Below are 25,430 nucleotides of genomic sequence, written 5' to 3'. Positions count from 1 at the left end.
AAGGATCTTTGGTGTGAGTGTTGTTTTCTTGAAGTATCGTTGTCTCTGAATGAATTACAAAACAAGTTCTTCAGCGATCACTGACCAAGCTCAGTGTATGATCGCTGGAACTGAAATTACAGATACAGAAATACATCGAAAGGAAAAAGGGATTATCATCAAATCACTGAGAGAGAGGATCAACATAAGTCATTAACCTACCAGGGACCAATAAGTGTTATCAAAGCAATTTTATTAATGTTATAAACAAGACCTGCAATTACTTCTAATTCCCAGGATAATGACTTTCTATCCTCCATTATATCAATCCTCTAAATTCTCCAAATCTTTTCATTAAAAGTCAAACCTTAGAAAAACCTGGGCTGAAGAACATAACTTGACGGATTTCTCTATCTTAACTCCAGTAATGAAGAAGGTGAAAACGCACTTAATCTCAATATATTAGACAAATGATAAACGCATTCAATCACATGATAAATGTCGGGCAATATTGCAAAATACTTCATATATTTCCAATATTCTTTTTAAGTAAAAATTACATGAAATTTTCATCCTCACAATAAAAAAAATTACATCTCGCTATATTGCACTAGTAGATAGCTAGTTGCCTTTTTATATGGAGCACTTTAAAAAATGTTTATAATAATATTTGATTTTTATGTGACACTTTTTAAATAAAACATTTTATAGAAACATCTCAAACACTAAATTTTGTTGTAATGTAAGATGTTATTGGGAGTAAAGAAAAGTCTACAACAATTATTAGAAACTCAAATTTCTATCCCTAAAAGCATGCAAACCATCGTTTCCGATTAACGACTTCTAATCGAGGCAAAGTTGAAGATTTCGGTTTCATAGGTTTCAAAAATGTCTGACGAGTTACAAAAATTGCATTGATGGCAACTGATAAGTGTGGTCTTTAAAAACCAACTCTCGAATTAATCATCTACGAACTCCTATGTGTATGTAGTATTTACTAATTTATCCAAAATGGATTTCCCCGTGGATCTAAAAGTGTAATCCCCTTTGGGGGCCAAATACGTCCGATCTCTACACTAGGTGCCAAAGAAGAATGAGAAGAATCCCGAAAAAGAGTGAACTCCTATATGTATTTAGTATTTTCTAATTTATCCAATATTTAGCATTATTAATCGTTTAAAATAAATCCAATGCATGTTCTTTTTGTTAAACATAACGATCAGATACAAACCACGCCATACAACTACAATTGTATCATCTATGTTGCATGTTTGTGATTTGTCGTGAGAGAGATAGAAAAAGAATCCAATGGATTTTGTATACTACACTTGATTATTATTCAATAACTTTTAAATAGAAGTTTTAAATCGTTGGTTTGAATTGAGAAAATAAAATGAAACACAAATAATTCACGTTATTTAAAACATAAACGTTAATTAAATACATACATGACTAATGGATTGCGAAGGAGGCGGTCCTTCTAAACGAATGTAATCATACATCACTCCACGAAATGGGGTTCCTATGATCTCTTGTGTTAAATAAATGGCGTTCTCACCATTAGAGTTCAGATTCGTTCCCGGTATGTCTATGTTGAATAACCAATACAGCCCGTGTATCCCGTGCCTTGCAATTGCATTATCTCCTCCAATTATTCCAGTTGAAAACAATGGCAATTCCTTGTTTGGATCGTTAACTCGAACCTAAAAATCAAAACTTAGTTAACATCTTGATACTAATATTACTGTTCAAGATACAAAACTATTTTGCATAAAAAATTAGGGGACGCTAGGTTTATTGTAAGGGAATGAAAATGAGAATATAGATGGTAATTTCCTATATTTGTATCAAACCATACAAGTTTGATGGTTCCTGTCTAGCCAATATGAGACTTCTACTATACATGCCCTAGAGGCAAAAGAGTATTGTGTGGAGTCCGTATGTGGTGTTATATCCCAACTTTGATTCCATTGAGCATATATGAAGCCCCTTTGGATCTTTTTCAAGAAGAACCCTTCTAAAAATGTTATTTGGGATTTTCGTCCTACATATATATATATATATATATATATATATGCATGTTTGATAGTCTGTATCTAGCTAGCTTTGAAATTTAGTAGATGTTATTAAGCTCCTATTGATAACGTACGTGAGATGGGTATTAAAGGAATTTATATAAATATTTATAAATTGTCAATATGTTGTTGAAAATCATATGTAAGAATTAGAATACCTGTAGATCAGATACTTGTGCGGATGCTAGAGCCAATCTCAGTTTATAAGTTCCATTCTTGCTAACGTCGTTAAGCTTGAATTTGATCGTCCATGTCGTTTTTTCATAGTCACCATTATCTTTCTTCCTGTGAAACGAAGGTAAACACAAATTTTAATGCCATTACTCCCCGTTCCACAATATATTAACGTCTATAATGAAAAAAGACACACGAGATACGTAATTTTTACACTTTTTAATTAATCAAATAACTATTTTATCCTTATATATAATAATAAAGGGAATAACGAGTTTCTCTGTCTTGCAAATTGAATGTAGAATAGAAAAGTTGACATTGTTTTGAAAGAAACTAATTAAAATAGAAACCTGTTCACATGTGCAAAGAACCAATCTTTCTTGTAATCACTTTCACCGATGGTGAAAACCAAATCACTATCAGGATACAGCGTTGTGTATCTCTCCCATAATCCATACTGTCTAAACCTGCACAAATGATGATATTTCAAGTCTCTTTTGTTGTTCAATTTCATTTTCAAATTGCAATTAATCTTGGTGACACCTGTTAGGATCGTCGACAAGAAACTGGTTTGTATAGATTGGGTCAGCATCAGGAATGTGGAATTCTGCAGCAGATCTATCGGGTATTCCGATCTCCCATAACGTTGGGCCGTCTCTTGGGGGATCGTAAACAATATCACCAATTTCGATCTCACAGCCTGCTTAAAATATATCGAGTTTTGTTCAAACATCGCTACAACAAATTTTAAACGTCTTTATATATAAGATGTCAAATATGCCTAAAATATGTCTTAATAGATTGTTTTATAAGACTAGAATAATTATGCATCATATGTATTACGATAATGAAGATATTAGAACATATAGATTTGGGCATCTTTACAAATTTTTGTAGGGAACTTCTGAGAGATGCCATATGAATTTTGAAAAGTGTCCTCTACATGAGCCCTCGTTTTTATAAAATATGTTTCAAATAATGTCATAAAAAACTAAGAGAACAAAAGTGTTACAAAACAATTGTTAGAAAGTCTGAAAAACGTCATATCAACTTATTATAAACATTTTTCCATAGGAGGCAAATGTGTGGTTCCGATTCTATTATTATAAGTTTTATAAAACAATCTATTATAACATTTAGACATAACACAGATACATCATGTTGGTTTCGAGATATGGAGATTAATTAGATAAGCACCTGGTGTGATGGTAATGGTGGTAGGGTTTTTGTAGTCGCCAATGAATCCAGGAACCCAAGCGTATAGATTATATGAGCCAGCCAAAATGTTTTGAATCGAAAAATGGCCTTCATCGTTTGCTTTACTCCAAAACTGGTAGCTCTATATGCACAAGATATATAAAGTGTTTCTGATTACTGATTTCGAATAAAAGAGATTGCAACTTGGCATAGATTTCGATCATTCTCGCATTTGAACTCACCTTGTTTTCCCGTTGCCATGATCCGGGGTCTCCTGGTGGAGCTAGTCCGATATACGCACCAATGGCAGGTGTGTTTTCGTCGCTAATGAACCTGAATACGTGCATTATCAAAGTTTACACACTCAATTTGTGTTTGATTCTTTTTGTTGAAATGGTGAAAAAAAAAGATTAGAGATTATACTTGTCGTGTACAAACAATCTACCGCTTAGCGTGCCGCGTTCGTGAGCTTGCTGGAAATCTTTCGAAGCTGGAAAATCGTAGGGCCATTTTCCAACTTCATCCAGCATCTGAAAATGATCGTAAATTAGCAACACTGGTTTACTATACCTAAAGAATGTGGTTGTTTTCTGTCCACGAACCAAATACCTAATGATTCTTGGACAGAACGACTGAGTTTGCAAATACCTGATTCTTGGCATCATTCCAGAGCGTAAGAGGGTCTTCTCCCATGGAGGTCGTCGAATTGAGATACATAAAAACCGGACCAAAAACTTTCTTCCATTGCTCACCTTCGCCAAATTTGATAACTAAATCGTTTCCGGCATAATGAGCACTAACAAACATCTGCATTTCGCGAAAGAATAAGGTTCGAAACGCAAAAGAAATTAAGTAGTTGATGCGAAAAATGTAGTTGCTCTTACAGCTAGATTTATCGGGCCAACATGAGAAGTAAGCTCTTGCTTCCTAGGTCCGCCTGTTCGGAACTCATTACTTGATGTAATTTGCCAAAATCCGATAGCCGGATCCGTGGATATCCATCCATGGACCTTTAGATCCTTTGTTTCACACGAATATTGATATTTATCGTCTACCTGTATCATAAAAACCGAAAAACTATAAATCATAGGAATAAAAACAACCACGAAGCGAACTATTTTTATGTGAAAGTAACGTTGATGGAAAAACGTTTTATTACCTCTCCTTTGAATTCGGGTTCCACCGGATTAACGAGAAGTACTGCCTCAGGATAAGCCAAAGGTTTACCTCTATCATTCAACCGATCATCAGGCAAAGGCATATACCTTTGTCGGTCATCGGACATCGCCATATAGTGAAACCTATATGCAAATCATGGATTTTGTTATCCTTTCATATTTATCTGCCCCGTCCGTCCAAATCTGAAGTGAATGGACGGTAATCAGATGAAACCAAGTAGGGATCAGAAAGATGCTTACTTGTCCTTTCTGAGTCTGAACACTATCCTGGTTTCATCAAGATTGAAACCAGGCCATCCTTCCAGATGTTCGTAAATCGCGTAGCAGTAGAAACCCGAAGAACCACGAAGTAACACAAACCTATCAAGTTTCTATCGTCATTATCATCATCATTATTTTCTTAAAACCGATAAGAAGCTAACGGGTATGATCACCTTTTGTCGATCTTCAATGGGACGTGCTTTCCTTCAAGAGACGAATCCCATGTTCTTGAAAACGAGACTTCTACTTGATCATCCGTTTCCACTATAACCTCACAACTTGTCCCTTCGATCCTGTTTTATAGCAAAAGTTATGACCTTTTTGAGTTAGCATGGAGAATGTTACTCGAAAGCCTTGCTAGAGAGAAAGAGTCACCTTTCAAAGGTACCGGTCGTTCCCAGATTTCCGGCCGAACTCCAAACGAGGTCCCAATACCTACACAGGTTTAGAAGGTTGTAAACATATGATGTACTTACTTTAAGTACAATGCTAAGGCGAAGATGATACAGGTGTATTTGTGACGGTTCTGATTGTCGTTGATCCTGATGCTTTGCGACACGCTACAACAATATCGGCTTTATGCAAAGCCAAATGTTGTCTAAATGTCTTAATAGACTTCTTTATAAAACTTAAGTTTATATGATGATGAAACAATTATATGTCAATTGTAAATATATTATAATAAGGTAGTAAAATAGTTTTGGATGTCCTAACAAGTTTTATTATGATACTTTTGAAATAAAATCGTCATAATAGTTTTTTATATGACGTTACTTAAAAAAAAAAGTATCGTATAAAAATGTTGTCTTGTAAAAAATATGCTCATACGACACTTCTAAAAAATGAACATAACTATGGCTACCACAAGTCAGTTTCGCATTATCATGAGTTGTTATAGTGAAATGAATCGTAAATAACGACCAACGCCAATTTACCCTCTATCTGATTCATCGTTATGGTCTTCAAGCAAATTATCGATGTTGTTGTACTTTACGCCAGTTACAAATCCTCCCGGATTTGTTAACTTCAGTTGAACAATGTCGTTATCCAAAACCACCTACATTATAAAACGTTTAATTAAGCCTTCAACTTCAGATACAATCAAATAAATCAATGAAGGAATACGTACATGATGCTTTCGGAAATGTATTTTCACTCCCATCGTTGCGATTATACCCTTTCTCGACACTTATGCACAAACCCAAATATAACACTAATGATAGCTATAAATGAGGTGTCTTTTTGGTTATTTGGAGTTCGTAAAAATGGTAAGATATATTAGTGGATGTGGTGAGCGGTTGCTTTAAGATTTGATGGAAGGTGCCTTTCAAGTCTCCTTACATGTGTTATTTCCATTCACATATGATTAAAGTAAAACTTTCCTACCATCGAACGTCAGACATGTGTTCAAAATATCAAGTTGATCGTTTGGATAAGTTTATGACGTCTTTACTTGATGGCCACATTTTGTTTGGTAGGAAAATTATAGCTTTTAAGCAAACGTGAGCGTTTCTTTTTAACCCAACAAATTTCAGGATACGAAACTGACTTATTATAGTAATTATTGCTGATGATTTATTTATTAATTCAACCTCAACTGTTGCACATTTTTTCAACCATCATTTTTATTTTCCAATTTATTGGGGATTTTCGTGGATGTTTTCTAGGATTATTTAAGATACGTACAAGTCGAACCGGATACCTAAAAAATTGATATTTTTGTTAAAAATTCAATTTATAAAACTCGATGTAGTAAGATAATGTATTTTCCTAAAAAAATGGCTTAAATTAAGGTTTTATAGTGCAATAAAAAAAATGGTCTATATCCATTGCATAAAATATGATTAAAAGTGGTTGAAATGATATGATGTTTTCTAAGACGTAATTCAGATACAATCAGTTTTCTAGTTTTTGATTATCCACATGTGCATTAGATAGTGATTTTTTGTGATTTGATAAAAGATATATATAAAAATTCAATTGATAGTATATTATCAAAAAACGTGGTCGGGAAAAACTACTTTTGGGTTGAAACTCATATTGATACGAATGCTCTTGCAACTAGTACTTAATAACATATGACCACGACAAAGCCAAAACCGTGATGTTTCTCCTTCACCTTCATGAAAGACTCCCCATAATCTTACTCTACAATATCCACTTGTTTTTTCGAACAATTTGAATGAAAGATCAATATGACAACCAAAAACCCGTGATTCTTCCAAACCCTCATTACAATTGGCAAGATCCTAAATATAATTGTAACACCCCTAAAATAAGAGATAATTTAAACCGAATACTTACGGGAAAAGAGCTTAGTAAATATAAAATCACCCAATAATGGTTACATCTGAATAAAGGATGCTAGTCAACAACCTAATAATCTACTAATTTGAAGTATAGATTAGATGTAAAATCCTTAAAAGAAAAATATCTAGTAACTCCACGAATACGCTCAAAGATGTAATTCCCAAAAGTGCCTCCACCGGCACGAATGCTCCACTCAACCCTCCGGAGCCCCACCGGTAAGAGAACCTGATATACACCTCATTTGAGAAAAAATGTTAGGCTTAATTTCTAGTGAGAACAAACAGTTATTGAATAAAGCTATAAAATTTTAAAACAAAAAACATAACCTTATCAAATCGATTGTACATTTTTTTCTCATGCTTACCCCTAGAAGGGCATAAACCATCCGGAGATGAAGAGGGAGATACAATTTGCATTAATCGTGATGGAACACAAGAGTAGGCCACAGTTCAATATTATATAAGCATCAGTAACAAATGACCAATCATTAAGATCAACCCTCTACGGGTCTTATAGTTTAATGAATTAACAAGGTCAACTAAATCAAGTTTCTTACATGTGGGGTTCCCAACATCAACAGTATAGGTCTTTACCTTGAGAACTCCATAATTATATAGTTAAGTTTATTCACTTAGAAATTACATTATATGACTTCAAAGGTCCACATCTTGTTGCTTATTAAGACCCAATGCTTATTTCAAGTTACAACTAGGGAATAACACCCCAACATACTCTTCAAAATAGACTTCTATGCCTATGTATTCTATAGCTATATATATATATATATATATTATATATATATATATATTATATATATATATATATATATGTGTACAGAGAGAGAGAGCGGGGAGCGATCAATTGCAAACCACCCTCATTTGTGAAAACCCTACAAACCAATCTCATCCATCCATTTTCTTGATTAGTGGTCAAGATTAAATAGTGTTATATTAGAAAATTAAAAAAAAAAGTTTAATTTTTAATTTAAAAAAGGGTAAAATCTGCAAATCACCCATATGAATCTGTTTCACTATATGAAACTGCGTTTCATCACTGTCCTCTTCATTGTATGCAACTATTTCACTAAATGAAACTGTATTTCACTGTATGAAACTCTATGTCATCATTGTATGCAACTATTTCACTGTATGAAAAACATTATTTTATCACTGTATCAATCTGATTCACTGTATTATATGTATTTCTTAACTAGATGAACATGTATTTCATTGTATGAATCTATTTCACAATATTTATTCATATGTGTGAATCTGGTTCACTGTATGAATCTGTTTCACATTATGAAACTATATTAATATGTCCTCTTCATTGTATGCAACTACTTCACTATTTCACCCTTTTATATTTAAAAACAATTGATTTACACCTTCCATATAAACGGTTTCTATATTTACTTTTCCATATTTAAAAATAATTAAATCATTTCTAATATTATATTTAAAAACAATTGATTTACACCTTTCATATAAACGGTTTCTATATTTACGTTTCCATATTACAAATAATTAAATCATTTCCAATATTACCCATTATACTATAAAATAACAAGTATATCCTTACTTATTAAAATTTAAAGAATAAAAAACGAAAATTTTCTATTGGTCGAGAATGGTTTGCATAGTTTTCACGAATTAGGCGGTTTGTAATCTAACCCGCCCCTCTCCCCCCCCCCCTCTCTCTATATATATGTTGGTCCCGTAATGGTCAACAAGAAATGTATAACAGTTTGTAGAAGGGGAAGATGAATACAAACACAATATTTTCAAATTTAAAATGTATATTGATAAGAGAAGATCAATACAAATTTACAAGGCTGTTTGCGGAAAGATAAGGTAAGAAAAACCTATCTAAACAATCTTTGGTTACACACTAAGTCTTAGCAAATAAGAAAAGATATGTTGTAGAGAAGGGTTCCTTTACTTAAACTCAAGAATGTTCAAAGTAAGAATTAGGTTAAGAGAGTGTGTTGCGCGCACACTCTGCATGGAGAAGAAACATTTCTATTTATACTCATTGCATTAAATGCACATTTAATGCTATGTGGTAGGGTTAGAGTGTGTGTCAAGCCTTAAGAGGAATGATTGTCCTTTGCTACAGTGAATAGTACAAAAAGCCTATTCATGAGTAGACATCCTTACCTAAAGTTGGTGGGTAATAGAGTCAACTAGTCGGCTCCGTACCGTACTAACATTTAGAAAGGGTATGGGTTTGTTCTTTGTGTGTATAAAGACAAGACAACAACAATCGTGCATTTGTCAGCTTCTTTTGATCGCTGAAAGCTGGAATAACCTGGAGGTCTCTTCAGTATTCGCTGAGGCTTGAGCAGTCTTCCCACATATGTAAACAGACTTGTAATCAATGAGTACCGCTTCAGATCACGTACTCGCCGGTCTCTAATCTTCAGTTTCAGTCTTCGACATTGGCTGAAGGTTCTTTGGTGTGAGTGTTGTCTTCTTGAAGTATCGCTGTCGCTGATTGAATTACAATACAAGTTCTTCAGCGATCACTGAACAGGCTCAGTGAAGATCGCTGGAACTGAAAAGACAGAAACATAAATACTTCGTATAAATGAAAAGAGATTATCATCAAATCATTGAGAGAGAGGATCAACAATATATATATATATATATATATATATATACTATCTTATAAAACATTTGACTAAAACTCTTAAAAACAACCTTTTAAGCATATAATACTACCAATTAATGTCAAATTACTTAAAACCAACCTCTATTGCTGATAGTACAACCTATTAAAGCCATATCACTAAAACCCAATCCCTTCTTATCACCGTCCCTAAAACAAATTCTCCCATTTTATCGCTATCCCTAATCTAAACCCAATCCCTAATCGATTTTCAAACCCATGAACAGAGATTTTGATGAAATCGATTCCAACCCAAATCGATTTCATCGCTTCAAACATATTATGAGATAGATTTTGATTTTGATTTCTATCTTATCCCTAAAGCCAATTCGACTTTCTCGCCATCCCTAATCTCTCCTATCCGTAAAACCGATTGATATTTATAAGGATGAGATCTGGAGTTGGATGAAAAGAGATTTCGATTTATGTTTTCTGTTTGCAGTTCGAGAATTTGCTACTATCAGTATAGGGATTTTGAGGTACGAAGTTTCTTATTTCAATTTTTTTTTATGTTTCTTAGGGTGTCAAAATTAATGACTTCTGGAATTGTTCTTGTTTTGAATGATTATTGTTTAATAGCTTATAACTTTTCTGTTAGGATCGTTCTATCTGGGTTGGTACATTGTGTAACAATCAGTCAATCACGCATTGTTAGCCACAAAGATTTTCAACTTCTCAAATGTCACTTAGAAATATGGTTGTGTGTTCAGAAGATGGTTTCCTGTTAGTGCTGTTCATAAATGTCTTTAATTGGATTTTGGTTATGTGTGTATGTTGTACATTTTAATTAATTGACATTTAACCATAGTAATGCACTTTAGATTGATTAAGTTACTAGAAGAATCATCCGTCCAACCTTAAAAGGTTAAAATTGTACATAAGAAACAATGTTAAAGGCTAAAGAAACTGTGCGTATACATTCCCCACCTACATACAAAGAAGAAACTTCATTGTACAGTCATTTTAAGACCCACAGTTAGTCCTGCAAAACCCAAACGCATTACATATTTATGCACATTGTACAAATCTTTGGTCTTATAAGGGTTTTCCTGATTTTATAATGCTAGGTTTATTTGAAGTGTGAGTTTTATAATCAATCGGCTTGTATGTGCACTTGTTTTAGATTTTGTGGAATACTATATACTCTTTTTGGTTGGTATAGCAGGTCTAAGAGTAACTCAGACTATTTAGTCGGCTGCAGCTCACCTGGAAAGCCAATAGCCCAAATGTACGACTTTAGATGCAATTCCATTTCAGGTGGTGTTTATTTGAAGTGTGAGTTTTATAATCAATCGTCTTGTATGTGCGCTTGTTTTAGATTTTGTTGAATACTATATACTCTTTTTGGTTGGTACAACAGGTCTAAGAGTAACTCGGACGATTTAGGCGGTTGGAGCTCACCTGAAAAGCCAATAGCGCCAAAGGTATGACTTTAGATGCAATTCCATTTCAGGTGGTTATTCCTTCAAATATGGTGTTAGACAAGGGAACTGGTGTTAGTATGTATTTCTTGAATTATAATATTTCAATTTGAACCTTCTGTTTATGGGAATGTCTTTTCTGTCAAGTGATCAATCTTTGGATTTGTTAGCATTTCAGATCTAAAGTTTGATATTCACATTGCCCATTTAACAAGTACACAAAAAAGAATTTGGTGATGAAATTTGGTATATCAGTTTTACGTTTTGAAAGTACAAGTGATCAATCTTTGCATTTGTTATCCAAGTTATGAAATTATGTGTACTCGATCATAAAATGTGACATATACTCTTTCTTGTTCACAGGCACAATGTTCACTTTCTTGTTCATTGTAAATGTTTTTCTCCTTAGAATTACTTCCTGAATCCTGATCCGTAAACCACACTTTCCAATGAGGAAAATATCATACGAGTGACTCTTAATTAAGTTTCGGAACTCCTACATAAACATAAAGCCAGGTTGTTGTTCCTGCTTGAAATCCTACATAAACATAAAGCCAGGTTGTTGTTCCTGCTTGAAATCCTACATAATGAAATTGATAAATGCAGGTTAATTATGTGATAACTGCTAATGTAATCACGTGATTCATATTATATATAGTCTTTCTGTTTGAGTTCTTACAAAAGCAACTCTATATTATAGCTTGTGAATGTAAAAGTTTCTATGACTATCTATATTGTGAATCTTTATTTCATATTTATTAGTTGCAAGGTGAAAGGTAGTAAATTTAGTACATCATAAGTTGATTGATGAATAAAGCGATGACACATAACTGCTGATGTAACGAATAATAAGGTAATTCAAGGATGTCGAAGAGCTTGAAGCTTGCTCTCAGGATGGAGCTCACTAGGCCTTGATTATCGACTCTTTTTGGTTTTGTTGTTATTGTTAGGATAGTGTATCGTGCATAACCAAATTGCCTGACAGCCACATTTCCAAGGATAACAAGAAATTTTTCCTACATTCATTCAATCATGCTAAAGCATTTACGTCCTGTTTACTTTGTTAAGTTTAGCAAAATCAGTCTGAAATTTGAAGCCATCACTTCAATTCCAAACCTTCTATTTCAATAGTTTTGTGGTAGATTTGAAATCTCAAATATTGATAAACGTAAAAATATGCAGTGTAAATATGTAACAAGTCATAATGATGTAGGAAAAAAAAAACTCAAAGTAATGCTATATTCTTCTACTGGAAATTTGTCCATTTCATCATTTATTCAAATGGTTGAATATTCATTGTCCATTTCATCATTTATTCAAATGGTTGAATATTCATNTTGTCCATTTCATCATTTATTCAAATGGTTGAATATTCATTGTCCATTTCATCATTTATTCAAATGGTTGAATATTCATCAACTTATTGTTTCATCTGTCTTCATCTAAGGATTTCATTTTCTTCATGGCAGGTTTTCAATGCTCATACTATTTTAATCTAAATGCCTTGAAAACAACCAAGGGGCCGTTTACCTAAACACTTACCCGGTAAAATTCAACATTTATCGCGTACTTATAGAGTAATTAATATTTTATTCACTAGAACGCATCCTATGCAACAATTTATCCCGGTAAGCGCTACACATGGTAAGAGTCCTCGTCCTCACTTAACGGGTAAGACTCGATTCTTGCCTTTGCTCTTACCGGGTAAGATTTTTAGTCCTTGTCATATTCATCCGGTAAAGTAAATGACTTGGTAAGCGCTTACCCGGGTAAGCGTTTGGTAAATGGCACCTAAGTCTACATACACTAAATATGATTTTTTGGGAGATGGTTTAGTTTACAAAGTGTACTGTCAATAACCTTCAAGGCTTCAACCTATTGTTTAATAGGAGAGCATTAGCAGGAAAAATAAATAAGAAATATAACTTAAAATAATAAGCTTTTCTAAAGAGGATTAATCAAATGAAGAACATGTAGTCCATACAAGAGTTGAGAAAAACGATTTCAAGAGTCTTGAGACTTTAGCATATGGCTGTTAGCTTAAAAAGGCAGACTTTATTCAAGTCTCCTGCTGCCTGCTGTCTAAAAGCTGCTGTTATATGCTGCCATGAACTTTCCTCATCCAGATGGTTCTTAATATATTAACCTTAATGACAATTAGCATAGCATCCTTATGACAATTAGCATAGCAATTACACTATACAGGGTCTAATGAAGTGGTATCACAGCAGGCTGCTATCAATTGTTGTGCTAGCAGTTACTTTTTGAGTTCGAGTAAAATGTGTGTCCTACAATTGGTTGTCTGTTTAGACAGCAAGTATTTCACAACTAAACCCTCTTAAGTAACTCAGGCTCTTGTATTGTTTTTGTAGCTAAATCGTTCATCCATTTCATCTTACTTGTCATCGTTAGAGGTTCTTCTAGCAATTCCTCTGCACCCCAGGTATTTAACAAACAAACCTTTATATGTCTTGTTTCTACTTAACAGGACCTGCTTTTGTTTTAGCATTGCTGTTTTATGGAACAATTATGTGAAAATCATGTTTGACATGCTATTTTCCATCATTCCAACTTGTTTAGTGGTTGTAGGTAACTTGAAGCTTTACTTGTGCAGAAATTAACAACCAAACAGCCCTGTTACATATGTTTGTGTGTGTGTGTGTATATATATATATATATATATATATATATATATTCAGCCATGATGTGTGTGTGCATATGTATTTGTACATATAAGGTTTTGATGTTTCAACTATTTGTGCACCTTTTACCCAAAATTCTACAAATCTATATGTGTATACAAATATATGTGACAAACAACCCTTTACTTGTGCAGAAAATAACAACCAAACAGCCCTTTACTTGAGATTTCATTTGAACCCATCCCCCATGTGCCTGCTGTATTACCATCATGTATGCACTGTTGTATTACCATCATGATTGAGTTATGCACACACACAGAAACAAAAACAGAAGCAGAATATGTTGTATTCATCTTGATGTGTGTGTGCATATGTATTTGTACATATAAGGTTTTGATGTTTGAAGTGGCTGCATTGCTCTATCAATATAATTGGACAGCATAAGCATCATGGTTAAGGAAACCTCCTTTAGGTCTGTAAGTAATCTTTGAGGATGTGGAGGGTGTCATCATGTGAGTTTAAGATGACACTTGTTGAAAACAGAGAGGCCTGTTACATATACATTGTAACCACCAGGGATCACCTGTTTAATATGAGAGAATTAGCAGGAAAAATAAATAAGAAATATAACTTAAAATAATAAGCTTTTCTAAAGAGATCTGGAGTCGGATGAAAAGAGATTTCGATTCTGTTAAGGTACGAAGTTTCGTATTTGATCTTTTTTATTTATATGGGTTGGTACATTGATGTAGCATTTACCATTTTTCATCCGATTGAAGATTTTAAGGTTCTAAGGGTCGTCATGAATCTGTTTAGATGAATGTCATTCATGTTTTGTCTTTGAATGATTTTTGTTAGAAAAGTTTTTATTTATATGAGATTCTGTTGACTTTGTTTGCAGTTCAAGAACTTGCTGGTTTGCTACTATTGGTGGTTGATTTCGACCCACAGTTGAAGTTGAAGGAAGCGATTATTCAGATAATGCAATTTCAAATAACCACATATTCAATTGCTTAACTGACTCGAACTCCATCTGCATAGTAATGACATCTTATCTGAAAATTAGAACCAAAACTAAACAAAATCTTCATATCCAACGATTAATAGGTTGACTCCATATGAACCAACCTTTCTTTAACCTTATGTCTGCAAACATGAATAAATCTTTGAGTTGAATATGAATATGGAAAACAGAACATATTTACATTCATGACTTAAACCACTTGGATAAAATTGAAATTTTTATTAAAATAACAGAATGTTTACAACCTAAGGTGGGACTCCCACCAACAAGCATGTCCACTCAACCATCAGGACAGGCCCCAGGGTTAAGATGAACTGCACTACTATACAAACCAAAAAACCAAAACTAAAACAAAAAGTGAACAACAGCCATGATAAAGTTCTTCACATCTAACTCTATTCACTTCCTGCCTTTGACACACAGCCATGATAAAGTTTACCGTTGAAAGCTGCAACCTGTTTTCCATCCAAAAAACCAGATGTAAGTAAATATAGTAAGGTTTCAGGTCCATCAATGGTTCATATTTAACTTAAAGCTATTAACAAGGAAACATATACATCAATTTATAATTTATAACATATATATTATATGCACTTTATAAACGATCTGATACATACTAATCCTGGTCACTTTCTCTACTAATTAAGATCTCTAAATTAAGATATGAGTCAGCTTATTTGTGACAGTGATCTAATGTTTCACATAACTCCATAACCATTCCCTGCTTAAGTACATAGTGATGTAATGTTTCACATAAGGCCATAACCATTCAAATGCATGCTATGAACTGTTGTGGCTGCCTGCTGGTTCAAACTTATGGTACCAGATCCAAGTTTAAGGTTAGTTCACATAAACAAGGTTGTGGCTGCCACATGTAGCCTGTTTCCTTATGATTGATGCCATTTTTTATATGAATAAAAATATATACTAGAGAACAGTCTACTTCTAAGACTACACCTTCCTTTAAGTTTAGTTTTTGGACAGGAGCTTTGTATGTATATGGATACATTAGAGAATGCAAACAGTTAATCAACAATCATTCTTGTTCCTACCGTTGCTCTTGGCCAAAAACCTGCTGTTATATGTTGGACAAATTGAAACCAATTCGTGATGCAAAGCTACTAAGTACTACCCTTTTAATATATGTGAGGTGTTGTATTTAGTTCAAGTTCACAGTTGAAGAAAGGGAGTTTGCAGCAGTGTAGAATTTCACTCTGCCGTCTTTCTAACCTCATTAATTCTTTAAAAATGTCTTTGACAAACTTATATATATATATATATATATATATATATATATATATATATATGCATGCCCTTCATGTATTTGATTCATCTTTCAAGCAATGGTAGTGTCAGAAGGTGAATCTAGCTGACATTTTTGTAGAGAGAAGGGACTTGTTGCGGCCTCAATAGCTGTGTCATCAAAAAAGGAGGCTTCAAAGTTGAGATCCTTGATTACGGCATTAAGGGTTTCAATCTGTGACTCCAGATCCTGTGCTCTTTCTTTTTCAGAATCTCGATGGTTTGTTTAGATTAGATGTTCTCTCAGCATAGTAACCTTCTCCTAATAGAACCTGGAAGTAATCTGGATATGACTCATGAGGTCTAAACGTTTGTTATAGCAGTTTGCTTTCATGTCACAACACAACCCAACTTATATCTCAAAGAAACAACTGTTGCCTAAATAATTAAGGGGAACTTCATACTCAGAACATCTGAGAACACATTAACATTTTAACAGGTGGCAAAAAAATAAATATTCAGTTTATTTTGTTTTCCAAACTTGGCATCATAAAATAAAAGGTTGAAATGACGAAAATAAATATATACGGAAGTGGGAAAAATAAAATAAAAGAGATAGTAAGCATCCACTTCGCAAGCCATCACATGGTACAACAGTATCATGTAGGATTTGAGTGGAAATTAATTGTGCATTATTAATTGGCGGCTGACAAATGATATCCTTTACTCTACAAGATAGCCAAGGCCAAGTCCAAATGCATTACAGCTTCAGGCTTTTTACACTTGAACTTGAATATACATTGTGTTTGATCCACTTGTAATATGCATCACAAAACTATTTAGTTTACAAGATAATTAATTATCTACCTCAAATAATTAAATTTTATAGCAAGAAAGAGGCATTGTTTTATTCACTAGGACCAAAGGAAGTGACCAATCTCTAGTGCTCTGCTCGACACTTGCTTTAGCTACTTCCCTGTGGTTTTCGTCGGCATGTTAAACAAGGTATATTTTTAATTTTCTTGAAACAAAAAAAAGGTGTATCATCGTCAATACCTTACTTTCACGGTGTGGTTTGTTCTCTTTCAATTGACAAGGTATGTACAAAGACATGTGACTTCGTATCCATAATGTGATATATTATTTGTATGACATTTCTAACCATATTTGATTTTACATTTTTAATATGTAAAAATAATTTCTTATTCTTTTAATTATTGTTGTATCCGGATGTACTCTTTATTCTTTTAATATGTATTTTATTAGTAAAATATGATTAATTAAATATAAATAAAGTTAAATATTTATGTAGAAAATGGACTCTCATTGCTGTGTTGAAGTATTTTCATCACTCAATCAGCATCATGTGTGGTGGAATTTGACAACTGTCAGAGTAGAGTTCATTTGGAATGACATCGAAGATAATAGATTAATTTTGATTTTACTTCATAAAAATGTAAGTCAATCATATTCAATCTTATATCAAGTTGTATAAATTATGATTTGCAACTTATATTTGATTAAAAATATTTTATATAATAGAGAGACAAAATGGTAACAACTATCTCACGCCGTTTATTGGAGTCATACAGAAAAATGAGTTTGGTGGGTGGTGTATTTGCTTTGGATCATTTTGAAGTTGAACAAATGTATTGTGACTGTCTGTCATACCAACGATACAATTTCGTCCACGATGGATGGATGATTCTTATCAGCAAGAATACAAAGCTTACTCCATTAGCAAGTGATATTGCAAGTGGATTTGCATTCTATCCATTGGTGCCGTCAACTAAAATTGTTGCGGAGGATAAAACCACTAAGAAAATACTTATTGGTACATCTAAACTATCAATTAAAATTACAAATTTTATTTTATATTTTTTTAAACCATATTTTTTGTTTATTTTTTTAAGCATATGAATAATATTGTTCATGTATTGTTGGGAAAATCATCGCGGGAGGACGAGTAACATATGTACGTCATAAACATATATTTCGATTTGGTTCATGTAAAATTTTTCTACAAGATGCAACGTAAGTATATAAATTTTTCTAAACAACACACACACACATACACAACCACATACGTATCTATACTTATGTAGTTAACTTATTATTACAAATTTTAAATGCGTTCATTTTATGAACAGAGGGTATATAATAAAGATGAATTTGATTGAYACTCCACGTACACGTCCTGTAAGGATCGCTCGTGCAATCAAAGATAAATCTATAATATATGCATCTCGACTTAAACTTATCCATAAGAAGTCAAGTACGTTATAAGTTAATTTCTATATAATCTTTTTTGTGCACCGTTATTTAAAATTAATGAATCTAATAATTTATATTATTTATATAATTTTCAGTGAATATTTTGAGTTCTACAGAATTAACCAAGATTGAGTTTGAACCACAAATGGCATAAACGGATAACATTAGATTGCTATCATCAAATGTAAAAATATGTGGATAATCAAGACTATTATCATGTTTTATTCGTTTTTTGTTATGATAACATTTAGTTATAAACTTTTGGTAATGATCTTTATAGTATTTGGTGTGTTTACATTTGGTGATGATATTTGGTATTTGGTGTGATTACATTTAATGATGATAATGATAATTTTTTTAACATCCAAACAAACGAATAATGATAAACGAGAAATTATATTTTATTCATTTTATGTATTTTTACAGTGTAAAATGAGGATTGTTAATGAGGATGTAGACGATGAAGGTGACAATGGTGTTGTTATACAAGTTGATCTAGATTTGAAGAAAGGTAAGTGTAGTATATAGAAATGGAATTGCCTTTATATTATTTATGTCTTTATGATATATACACATTTATAATATACATTTCACGGAAAATCATATTCTTACAGAAAAACGAAAACAATACAATCGAGACTATTATACACGACATAAGGATATTAACAAAAGGCGAAAATTAGCACTCGACGAAGGAAGTAGTCAATCTACAACACATGTCACCAATTTCACTGCAACGGACACCATACTAGTTAGTGCAACACTTGTCACCAATTTACCTGCAGCGGATACAACACCAGTTAGTGCAATAGTTCTTGCTGAGAGAAATAGTCAATCACATGTCACCAATTTCAATGCAACAGACACCATACCAGTTAGTGCAACACCTATCACCAATTTAGCTGCAACGAATACAAAACCAGTTAGTGTAGTAGTCCTTGCTGAAAGAAGGAGAACTTATAATAGAAATCATTATCTTCGATGTAAGGAAAAAAACATAACAGCAACAAGTGGTAACCCACATACAAGCATTGAAACAATGACAACTACCATAGAGAACAATGAAGTTATGGATATTACAGGCAAAATCCATATCTTTATTATGTATATTCAAGCATCAATTTTTATTATCGTCGCTTCATATATGATGCAATTTATTTATTTTCAACAGAACATTTATAGTTTTGTAAATTATCATTTAATTTATTTTTTACATTCTTGTATTCATAGATATAGTTCTTTAATGATGACTATATTTTTACATAGGTTTAGTTCTTAAATGTTAACCATATTTTTACATTCAAATGTTGTAGATGTAGAAACCTCTACTGAGGTCATTGTCAACTCATCAAACCGAAATGACACCTTTGAGGAAGATCCATACGATTATATTTACAAGCGTATACATAAGGAACATCGCCTTTTGAATGAACAACCTGCATGTACTCATTGCGGAGCAAAACGATTCAAGTTTGAATTCCCTTCCTTTTGCTGCATGAGTGGGAAGACAAAGTTAGCATACTCTCTCATTCCCGAAGAATTATACAATCTCTTCACATCATAATCTGAATTGAGCAAAATGTTTAGGCACAACATACGTGCATACAACACGAACTTTTCTTTCACATCGATGGGTGTAACTTTGAATGAGACAATGAATAATATGACATCCGATGTATATACTTTTCGTGCATATGGAGGAGTATATCATAAAATTGATCAGTTAGTTCTAAGGGATAGATGACCTAGGTATTTACAGTTATATTTTTATGATGTTGAGTCTGAGTTTTCACATAAACTCCAATAGCCCATTCTTGATAGAAGTATCATTGACATTTTGACGCGTGTTCTTTCTACGAATCCATACGTGAGCATATTTTGAAGACTTGTATAATTAGGACCACTCGACAATTATAGAGTCACTTTGAATGCATCGGTGGAACTTGACTAGAGGGTATACAACCGACCGACTACATCTGAGGTTTGAATAAAAAACCTTTTCTTTTTTCTCTTATAAACACATGTGATACATAGTATAGACTATATTAAATAATCACATTCTTTAGGTTGCTGGTATTTGGGTTGAAGGCAATCACAACATCACTGCATATAAGAGAAGTATTGTTGTATACGAGAGGTCTGACTATAGCCAAGAAATTCAATCTCACCTCGGTTGTTACGATCCATTGTCTTATCTTTTGTTCTTTCCAAAAGGTGAGTCTGGGTGGCATTCTAAAATTCCAAGACATGGAGTGCCTATCGGTGAAGTTGTTGATGACAACGAAATCATGGAGGAAAATTCTGAAGATACAAATTCTATTGCATATGTTAGTATATTATATATGAAGTAACTAATTAGTTTTGAAAGCATACATATCATCAGTTTAAATGTTTCAAAACATTACACAAAGACTTATGCAAGAAGGGGTAGAAATATTCTAGTTATGCTGGAATACTATTGTTACAAGTTCCAGATCCGTTCAAACGATAATGTGATTCTATTGAGGGGAAGATTACTACAACAATTCATGGTAGATACCTACATCAAGATCGAGACTTCACGTTTGTGTTTTTGTGAACTTAACCAAACCAAGATAAGAGCGGATTTATATCAAGGCATTGTGGATTGCGTTAATGCCTGTGAAGTTCAACCAAGTAGAGTTGGACAACGAGTTGTGTTGCCTGCAAGTTTTATAGGAGGCCCTATGTGACATGCGGCGACGATTTTTGGATGCTATGGCTTTAGTTCAAGATGACAGGAAACCCGATATATTCCTTACAATGACGTGTAATCCAAAATGGGCAGAAATCCTTAAAGAGCTATTGCCCGGTCAGACTGCACAAGATCGACCAGACCTTGTTGCAAGAATTTTTCGTGCCAAATTAAAGGATCTCAAGGACCAGCTCTTCCAGAAGAAGATCCTCGGCACTATCAAGGCATATGTTTATGTCGTCGAGTTTCAGAAGCGTGGATTGCTGCATGCACACATTTCCTCATGATATTGAGACCTGATGACAAAATGACCAATCCAGATCATTATGACAAGATTGTATGTGCTGAAATTCCTGACCCAGCAAACTATCCTGAAATGCACCAGTTGGTTGTCCAACACATGATGCATGGTCCTTGCGGTCATTTACGACCGTCCAGTCCTTGCATGCAAGGTGAGCCGAAAATCTGTCGTTTTAGATATCCTAGACAATTCAACGATAAGACATCACAGACTGAGAACTCATATCCGTTATACCGGAGGAGAAATATTGGAAGAGATGTGAATGTAAGAGGCAATACACTGGATAATAGATGGGTTGTCCCGTATAACCCAAAAGTGTTAATGATATTCAACTGTCATATTAATGTTGAGGCTTGCTCAAGTATAACATCTGTGAAATATCTCTTCAAATATATTTACAAGGGTCATGATAAACAAGTTATGCATATAGATCCAGACGAAGGACAGAGTGTCATTAATGAGATTATAAGGTTTCAAGATGCATGTTATGTCTCCCCCCGGAGGCAATGTGGCGGATTTTTAGCTTTGCCCTTTGTCAAATTCAACCTAATGTGATGCTTTGCAAATCCATCTCCCTAATAAGCAGATGGTTAGGTTCAGAGATGATGATATAATGACAGATATTGTTGCTAGAGAGAGTGGTAAACGAACAAYATTGACTGCATTTTTCGACAGAAATAAAGAAGACGAGAGTGCAAGACAACATTTATATAAAGACTTTCCAAAACATTACACATGGAATGCGAGCGCACGTCGTTGGAATCAGAGAAAACAAGGATCAATGATAGGACGATTGGTTTATGCTAATCCCACTGAAGGAGAACGGTACTACCTACGCCTACTTTTATCTCATATTAGTGGGCCTACATCTTTTAAAGATCTATTCACAGTCAATGGCATATTATACCTGACATTCCGAAAAGCAGCACTTGAGAGAGCCTTAATAGAGACAGACGATAACTTATCACAATGTCTTGCAGAGGCTTCTTTATTTCAGTTTCCCAAAGCTCTAAGGAGACTATTTGTGACAATATTAATTTATTGAGAGCCAAGAGATGTTCGCAAGTTGTAGGATCAACATTACGATTCACTTTCAGAAGATTATAGACGACAATGCGAAAGTGTTGACCGAGTTCGGAATATGGTCCTAACTGACATCACMARYTTTCTACAATCTATGGGTAAAAATCTTGATGATTTCGATCTTCCAAAGGTAAATGTAGATACCAACTTACAATCTGAATGTTTTCGTGAGGTACAAGAGAAATACTCCATAGTTGTGGAAGACGAACATTTACGTGCCCGAGAATCCCTTAATTTCGACCAAAAATACGCATATGATGAGATCATGAAGCACGTAGATGATGATCGTTCATGAGTGTTCTTCATAGATGGTCCAAGGGGGACTGGAAAAACGTATTTGTACAAAGCATTGCTTGCCAACATTCATTCTCATGGTCTCATTGCTCTTGCCACTGCTTCTTCAGGTGTTGCAACTAATAATATGTCTAGGGGAGAACAGCTCACTCCCGATTTAAAATTCCCCTTAATCTTGATAACAACTCCATGTGCAACATAAAAAAACAAAGCGGGACTGCTAAATTGCTATGGGATGCAAAAATAATTATTTGGGACGAAGCGTCAATGGCTAAGAGGCAGGCGGTGGAGGCACTTGATCGAACAATGCAAGACATCACAGGGGTGACACTACCATTCAGTGGAAAAATAATGGTAATGGGAGGTGATTTTAGACAGCTCTTACCGGTCGTGAGACGTGGAACCCGAGCACAGATTGTAGATTCAAGCCTACGAATGTCACATCTTTGGTCTTCAATTAAAAAAATACGTTTAACTCTCAATATGAGAGCACGAAGTGATCCATGGTTTTCAGATTTTCTGTTACGAGTGGGTGATGGAAATGAAGAAATGGTGGAAGAAAGCTTTATACATATTCCCGATGACATGGCCATTGTCTATATTGATAAAGATAAATCAAAGCATGATTTGATTGACGCAATATTTCCATCTCTGCAAATCAACAGAGCAGATTCAAACTATATTATTTCGAGGGCGATATTATCAACAAAAAAAATGAAAATGTCCATGAGATTAATGATCAGTTGATTGATAGATTATGCGGCGATGAAAAAGTTTACTACAGTTTTGATGAAGCAGAAGATGACAAAAATAACTTCTATCCAATGGAGTTCTTAAACTCGCTGACTGTCAGTGGTTTGCCCCCGTATTACCTTCGGCTCAAAATTGGATGCCCAACAATACTATTGAGGAATATCGATCCCACTAATGGCTTATGTAGTGGCACCAGATTGATATGTAGAGGTTTTCAACATAACATAATCGATGCAGAAATAGCTATTGGTCAGCATGCTGGAAAGAGAGTATTTTTGCCAAGAATTCCTCTTTGTCCATCTGAAGATAACATGTTCCCCTTCAAATTGAAGAGAAGACAGTTTCCAGTCCGGCTTAGCATTTCTATGACAATCAATAAAGCTCAAGGACAGACCATTCCTAATGTAGGTGTGTATCTACCAGAATTAGTATTCTCTCACAAACAACTTTATGTGGCGTTATCAAGAGGGACATCACGTGAAAATACAAAGGTATTAGTAAAGTCTGCCAAAAAATTCAATCGTGACGGAGTCTACACATCAAACGTGGTGTATCAAGAAGTTTTACGCGATTAATAAGGTACAAATGAGTACTTACTATTACACATTTTTTTACAACTACGCTTAGTATGTATCTATTATAATCATAAGACATTTCTTACAGGGTATATCTACATATGGATGCTTCAAGTGGTATCTTCTCATACTTTGCATGTGTCGATTTATATTATTTTAGATGATTTATCTCCGTTTTGTTTAAACATGATTTTTGGTTTTTTGTTGTTGATCATGAGTTGCATTAAGTGAAAATCATTATTAAACAATCTAAGAATAACAATTGATGTGTGTTTGGAAATCCGTTAATCGTGCAATTCTCTTTTCAAATCTTCGCTCAATCAACCGTAATAAAATTTGAAGTTTATAATGATCATAAACGTTATACCTTCGATTTACAAAAAACATTCTGTTGGTCCCGAAAGGGTCTACAAGATAAGACACAGTTTGTAAAAGGGGGGGGGGTATGAATACAAATACAGAGTTTTCAAATTTAAAATATATATTGATAGAGAAGATCAATACATATTTTATAAGATTGTTTGCGAAAAGATAAGGTAAAGAAAACCTGTGTAAACAACCTTTGATTACACACAGATCTTTAGCAAATACAAGAAAAGATAATGATAGAAAATAAAGATCTTTTAATTAAGCAAGGAGAGGCTTGAAGTAAGAATAGGTTAGCAGAGAGATGCGCGCGTACATACTCTTTTGCATGGAGAAGAAAACACTTCTATTTATACCAAGTGCATTAAATGAACATTTAATGCAATAAGGTAGGGTATAGACTGTGTGTCAAGCCTTAAGAGGAAGGCTTGTCCTTTGCTACAGTGAATAGTACAAAAGCACTATTCTTGAGCAGACATCCTTGCCTAAAGTTGGTGGACAAAGAGTCGACTAATCGGCTCCATACCGTACTAACTTTAGTAAGAGTATGGGTTTGTCCTTTGTGTGCAAAAGGACAAGACAACAACAATCGTGCTAAGCAAGCTTCTTTTGATCGCTGAATGTTGGAATGACCTAAAGGTCTCATCATTATTCGCTGAAGCTAGAGCAGTCTTCACACAAATGTAGAAAGGTTCGTAATTACTGAATACCGCTTCAGATCACGTACTCGCCAGTCTCTAATCTTCAGTTTCAGTCTTCGACATTCGTTGAAGGTTCTTTGGTGTGAGTGTTGTCTTCTTGAAGTATTGTATCTCTGAGATTTACAAAGCAAGTTCTTCAGCGATCACTGAACATACTCAGTGACTGATCGCTGGAACTGAAAATACAGAAACAAAAT

General features: G+C 33.9%; 2 protein-coding genes across 9 annotated transcripts; one reads left to right on the top strand and one right to left on the bottom strand.

Annotated features, from left to right (window-relative positions):
* Window positions 1–1,374: 1,374 nt before the first annotated feature.
* LOC112511338 (rhamnogalacturonate lyase B-like) lies at window positions 1,375–8,725 on the bottom strand. The gene is made up of 16 exons (XM_025116928.1): window positions 8,722–8,725; window positions 5,994–6,052; window positions 5,800–5,921; window positions 5,240–5,299; window positions 5,038–5,157; window positions 4,844–4,963; window positions 4,585–4,726; window positions 4,310–4,480; window positions 4,074–4,232; window positions 3,849–3,955; window positions 3,668–3,758; window positions 3,426–3,567; window positions 2,772–2,928; window positions 2,579–2,695; window positions 2,213–2,339; window positions 1,375–1,682 (listed from the first exon to the last, which is right to left on the bottom strand). Exons 1-16 carry the CDS (start codon window positions 8,723–8,725, stop codon window positions 1,416–1,418), a joined length of 1,965 nt encoding a protein of 654 aa, XP_024972696.1. The 3' UTR covers window positions 1,375–1,415.
* Window positions 8,726–9,984: 1,259 nt separating this feature from the next.
* Window positions 9,985–16,457, top strand: LOC112511519. Of its 8 annotated transcripts, none has more exons than XR_003069092.1 (6): window positions 10,007–10,323; window positions 11,010–11,101; window positions 11,205–11,268; window positions 12,735–12,810; window positions 13,638–13,708; window positions 14,809–15,691. XR_003069092.1 is itself a non-coding variant. In XM_025117166.1 (6 exons), exons 1-5 carry the CDS (start codon window positions 10,250–10,252, stop codon window positions 14,843–14,845), a joined length of 312 nt encoding a protein of 103 aa, XP_024972934.1. In that variant the 5' UTR covers window positions 10,007–10,249; the 3' UTR covers window positions 14,846–14,885; window positions 16,316–16,457. The 8 variants fall into 8 exon arrangements, 3 of the variants coding, with proteins under 3 accessions (XP_024972936.1, XP_024972934.1, XP_024972935.1); XR_003069091.1 differs by having other exon boundaries at window positions 11,010–11,119; XR_003069093.1 differs by having other exon boundaries at window positions 11,007–11,072.
* The last annotated feature ends 8,973 nt before the right edge of the window (window positions 16,458–25,430 follow it).

The sequence above is a fragment of the Cynara cardunculus genome (genome assembly GCF_001531365.2).
Source record: "Cynara cardunculus var. scolymus isolate 2C chromosome LG 4, CcrdV1, whole genome shotgun sequence".
In the NCBI taxonomy this organism is placed as follows: domain Eukaryota; kingdom Viridiplantae; phylum Streptophyta; class Magnoliopsida; order Asterales; family Asteraceae; genus Cynara; species Cynara cardunculus.
The sequence above is the reverse complement of the archived record's forward strand: the minus strand, read 5'-3'. Positions and strand labels throughout refer to the sequence as shown.